Source organism: Lolium perenne, chromosome 5 (assembly GCF_019359855.2).
Source record: "Lolium perenne isolate Kyuss_39 chromosome 5, Kyuss_2.0, whole genome shotgun sequence".
Lineage (NCBI taxonomy): Eukaryota > Viridiplantae > Streptophyta > Magnoliopsida > Poales > Poaceae > Lolium > Lolium perenne.
In genome coordinates this window covers 242,782,048-242,787,968 of record NC_067248.2, presented here as the reverse complement: position 1 = coordinate 242,787,968, position 5,921 = coordinate 242,782,048, and the positions used below count along the sequence as shown (strand labels likewise).

Genomic DNA, 5,921 nt, shown 5'->3' with positions numbered 1-5,921 from the left:
GTTAGTATAACCGACCGAGGCGACAACCACTTGAGTCATGAAAAACAAACTAATGCCAACCTGCAAGATTCCAATAAAGATTTACAACTGACATTGACTTGTAAGGACACTCTAGTCCGAGAAAGATAAACTTATATTGACAATCTGACGTGACGTTCACACAACATGACTAGAGGAGGGGTCGCCACTAAAACTTGTAATGACACTCTTGGTTGAAACTTTTGTGGTGAGCTTACAAGTGGTGGGAGGCTGTATACCTAGGGGTTAAGGGGTATGGGTTGGTTCCACTTGTATCCGACGAGGCATATGCATATGCAGTGGTTTTCTTTTTCCAGAAACACGCGAGAATGTACATCTTTTTTTTAATAGATAGGAGAAGAACCAATACAAATATGCACTCTTACAACTCACAAGGCCAAGGCCAAACAGAATGGAAAGAAGAAGTCACAAAAACCAACTAGTTTCCACCTATCTAAACTCGATCCAAATCTATCGAAGTTCCAGGAGGAAGAGGGAAGGCTTGGATTGATCAGACGGCCTCTGACCCAGTCGGGGCAGGCTTCAGCACGCCGGCGTGTGTGAGCAGCGCCCACAGGTGCGTGATGAATTCTCCTCCTCTTGCCAGGGCCTCCAGGTGCGCCCGGGCCTGTGCGTCGTCACACGGCGCGACGTAGAGCATCATCTCTGCCCAGAAATCTGAGAGAAATTCCCACTGCGGCTTCTTGTTTCTGATCTCTTCTGTCAGCTGGCTCGCAAGCAGAGCGCCCTGGACGACGACGATGTCCAGATTGCTGCTGTTGGCGATGCTCTTCAGTTTAGCACACTTTTGCTCCATGGTCGACCTGGTGCCTTTGAAATCTAACAATCTGCGTGCATCTTCGATGGATTTATCGAGTATGGACGCGGAGTCAAAGCTGTGACCCGGCAGGAGGTCCGGCGCGAAAGCCACGAGGTATGCACAGTACTGTGACAAGCTGGAGGCCGTGTCGACCACATTGCTATCTGGGACTTCGGCCAGTGCAGATGCATCATCACATTCGTGCTTGCACATGGTTGTAGCGACGTGCCATACCAGTATGGTTTCGGCAACCGTGGGCAACTTGCAGGCCCAAGATAGCTTCTCGTCGACGCCATGCTTCTCTAGTGAACTTGCCCCATCTCTCAGGTGGCCTTTGCTGCTGACGAGGGAACCAATGACTGCTTCCTTCACTTGTTTTGACAGCTTAACAGGATTCCCTCTCTTGCGCCCCTTCCTGGCCCTGTCAACCAGGAAGAGTGTCATATAATGAACACAACTGCTTGTGTATCGTCTGCTGTCGTACTTGTCGAGGAGAGAGTACTGCCCGAGCTTGTTTTCCCATGGCCGGAGTGCCTTCAATCCCAACAAAAGGCCGATGATCATATGCACGCAATGGCCAGTTTTTACCACATCATCACGCCTGGTGACGTATCCCCGGATCAACGCTACCTTGAACCAATCTGAGGCCATGTGCAGGTACAGCTGGAGTGCCTCCAAGAATGTAACAACAGCCATCAAGCACAGAGTGGCGGTCATAGGGATGTCGTCAGCATCTTTCTTGTGTTTCTTGTAGAGCTCATAGGTGAGCCACGAGCAGAAGCTAACCATGGCCACCGGAAGGCAGAGTGCCAAGTGGCGTATCTTCTGGTAGAGGAAAGGATACCTGGTGTAGTACAGGTCATACACAAAACCGAGCTCTACCTCGATGACCCGGAATGCCCGCTCATACTTGTCCTTTTTGTCCCCAGCAAGCAGTAGGCCATCAAACACAAAGTTATGTGTTTTCTGACGGTTCGCCTTCACCTCAGCTAGCTCGAAGCCGGCGAACCGCCGGTTGAGCATCTTGGATAGAGCCATGGAGAGGCAGATGTCCTTGAGTTTCATGCCTCTCTCTGACTTGGAGGATAACAGGCTCCCCTTGCACCCCCAGATCTGGTCCACGGTGGTGATCTTCCCAGGTTGCTCGCCATTGTTTTTTTCCACATGCTCGCCACTGACGATGTACTTGTATCCTTTCATGGTTACGGGATCGTACTCCGTGTTGTTGCGGTCGAGCTTCATGTGGTCGACGATCGGCTTCACGTTCTCGGATAGAAGGTTAGACTTGCTCGCCATCCTCATGGACTTGATCCGCACGCATGACTGGAGGACATTCACAACTAAGATGGCCCAGAGCGGCTTCTGGAATTCAGGCACGTCCCCCCCATAGAGCACGAGAATAATTACCACCACTACTCCCTTGAAGAGGTGCTTCACGTGGAAGCTCTTCCAGTTGTCGACGTCGTCGAGCCTGCACGCCATGAGATTGTCGGTGCCGCCGAGGAGCATGAGCAGGCACACCGCCCACACCGCAAACTCGTGGAAGTAGTACTGCGACTCTTGCATGAGCCCGAGGGTGTAGCTCACCAATGAGTATGAGAGCGTGTAAGTTCCCAGTACAACGGCGTGGAGGAGCTTGTGGCTCGACCCCCGCCGTAGGGAACCCAGCACATGCAGGAGGAACATGGCGAGCACTCCCAAGGAGATGAGGACTGTTATGTACACTAGCTCGAGAGTGCCTTCTGGGTGGTGAGCGCGGGAGGGACCAGGGGCCAAAGCTACATCATCGGCAGCCATGGTTTCTTCACACTCTCTGATCCAAGTTATAGTAGGCTAGCTCTAGGTCTTCCTTCCTTGCTATCCGGTTTTGTGTTGCCTTCTGCACTATCCTTGCTACGCTTTTTATAGCCTGCAACAAAGAGATTACCCTGGTCGTGCGGTCTGCACCGTGATGGATCCTCGTCCTGATTGGTCCCGCGCGTCAACTCAAACCGGAACGGAATTATCAATCCGAGAGGATATAGTCTACTCCGTACTCACTACTCCGTACTGCATAAGACTACTCATAGTGGGAGTAACATAGCAAGTAACATCACACACCCCAAAGCATTATGGTGACATGGCATGATAATAAATGAAGAAAGAGAGGGAGATGGTAACTAGCTATGTTACCATAACATCACACTTCTCAAGACAAGATGAGTCTACAATCTAATAAATATAGCATGCATGATACCACATATAAGTAAGAGCAAGTTTAATAGTATAGCCAGCTGCTGGCTACAAGCCATGTGCCATGTCATTTGTAGCTAACATAGAGCCAACATGTATAATAGTGAGCTATAATCATGTACTACTTTATCAATGGATGGCCCACATTTCACTCTCACAAAGTGCCTAGGAGCACGTGCTAGAGCTGGCTCTTGCATGAGAGCCCACTCCTCTTCTCTCTCCTCCTCTCTCTCCTCCAACTAAGCATGAATATATTATTTTAACCCTTATAGCCAGCTGACTAGGACTTATTATACTTGCTCTAACTATCCACTATGAAGGTAGTAACATAGGGTAGTAACATGCACCATGTTACTACTCTATGTTACTTCCCACTATGACTAGTCTAAGCCAAGCCAACTGAGAAACTGTCCTAGTGGCATCCTTAAAACAAAAGTACCCAAGTGGCTGCTGCCCGGCTGTACTAGCTACACCTTCAGTTGACACTGAGCAACTACCCTCTAAGTTCGTGGAAGTAATTAATCCTGTACACCAAACCTATATGCTTCTATGGCCAATGAGCCTTCGAAAGCTCCGCAATCATTTTATTTCTCTAGAAGACAACTTTGCAAAAGATGGTGAGCTTGATTAAACGAAGAAGCTGCGCTTGTGGAGACCGTTTCCTTGACTGCCTCACACGATGGCTTTGGTCACGGAAGACAAACTTATTCTAGTTTGGGAAAAAAATACGTTGTATTGACATTCTGATGTATCGTATCTAAAAGGTACACATGAACAGACGAGGGCTATGTCACTATATGTTAATCCTAAATCTCTTTTATGGTAGCTAGCATAGTGATCCTCTCAAATGTGTGGGCGATCTTTACTCCAACAACAACAACAACATTAAAACTTTTTTTTTTCTAAGTAAATTGGGGTAGGCTAGATATGAAATTCAACAGAAATGAAAAAGAAGTCAAAAACAAGAACGAGATGAAAAAAGTGAGTAATCTAAGATTCCGGTACATGGATCACCGATCTCCATGCAGTCCTATCAAAAGCAAGATTTTAGGTACATTCCAATTCATCAAGTCTCTTTTTACTGCCTCTATCCAAGTCAACTTTGGTCGTTCTCTACACATTCTAGTCTCATCCATATTTTTTTGTAATTCCACTATTAACTAGAGCTTTTGGGGGCTTCCGCTGGATATGCCCAAACCACCTTAGTCGGTGTTGGAATAGCTTCTCGTCGATCGGTACCAACCCTAGCCTATCACGAATTATCTCGTTCGGTCCTATCTTGCACGGCCGCACATCCATGGTAGCATGCGTATCTCTGCAACACTCATTTATTGTATGTGTTGTCTTTTAGTTGGCCAACATTCTGCCCCATATAGCATCGCCGGTTTGACTGCCCGTCGATATTTACTCCATTTAAAGATTTTTTTTATAAATTTAAGTTTTCATATATATTCATGCTATCGGATGAAACATCAAATTTTTGATTCTATAGCCCCTAAATATAATACAATTAATATAATATCATAACCATCGGAACATAAATTTGTGATTTGTAAAATAAACTTATACTCTCTCCTTTTTAAATAAGTGTTGTAGATTTGTCTATATTCGTATGTATCTACATGACACTTATTTTGGAATGGATGAAGTATATTAATGACTTATTGTATGGTCATTAGCACATGATATGAATAACTCAAAAACATCAAATCCGTGAGTTAGCTAGTCTATAAATGGCATTAGACCTATACACAAATATAAAGTTAGAATTAGCGTCAATATAAACATGACGTAGTGAAATAAAATATCAACCGAAACAATTGTCGGATGTGTTTATGTAAAAATATGAAGATCAATCAGCCAGGGTTAACTAAGTATAAGGTTGCTACGTGTATGTGATTAATGTATGTGGTTTGCTTTACCTTTGAATTTTCTACCCTCATTTTCTCTTCTTTATTGTAGTATAGAGTATGCTCGGTGTGTTATGACTTATGAACAAATAGAGGATATAAGTTCGGATGAACATATCTTGAAACTTCTCCGAAGGGTGGCCCTCAAATTATCCTTATTGTATAAAAAATAATATGAAATCAACTCATAATTTCAAAGGTATTCACATCAGATTACGGTTCTATAGTCCACCTAAATACAAAGATAGATGTTTTATTTTGATTTTCATTCTAAGATTGTAAATTAGTTTGATCGTCATCCTGATTGTGTCAGAATTACCATGAAATCAACTCATAGTCTAGAAGATATTCACATTACCTTCAATATAATTCATTAGGGATTTCTATTTTCGTGCCCTCGGTTCCTTAGTTGTGCTCAGTTTTCCCCAGCTCCTTAGTTTTTCATCAGTTTTCCCCAAGTCCTTGTTGAAACCCCCAGAAGCAGCTCAGACGACAGGATTCCCGATTAGTTGACCGTTCCGTGCTGACGTGTGGGGCCGCGTCGTGTGGGCCCGCGTCGCGTGGGTCTGGTAGAAAGGGACCGCGTGGGACAGGACGAGATAGCGTTTGGTTGCACGTGAGCAGGAGCTGGGTTTTGTCTCTCTCGGCCCAAATTGGCATTTTCCCTTTTAAGAGTACGTTTTTCACCTCCTTCTCTGTCTTTTTTTCACCTAATTAGTATCAAATCTAGAGAAGCTTCTATTTCTGCCTTTTGGCCCTCATTTTTTGCCCAATATGGCAGCAAATCTAAAAGCTAGTATATGATAAATTCACAGAAGCATAATCGAAAAACTAAGTATAATACATAAACTGCATACAACAGCCAAAAGCAGCCAATAACGTTGTTAATGTTCACGACAAACTAAGCTGAAAAAAATACAAGACGCACGCAATGTATGACC

General features: G+C 44.9%; 1 protein-coding gene across 1 annotated transcript; it reads right to left on the bottom strand.

Annotated features, from left to right (window-relative positions):
• Positions 1–529: 529 nt before the first annotated feature.
• On the bottom strand, positions 530–2,635 carry LOC127304239 (uncharacterized). The gene has a single exon (XM_051334937.1). The coding sequence runs from the start codon at positions 2,633–2,635 to the stop codon at positions 530–532; it is 2,106 nt and encodes a 701-aa protein (XP_051190897.1).
• Positions 2,636–5,921: the final 3,286 nt, after the last annotated feature.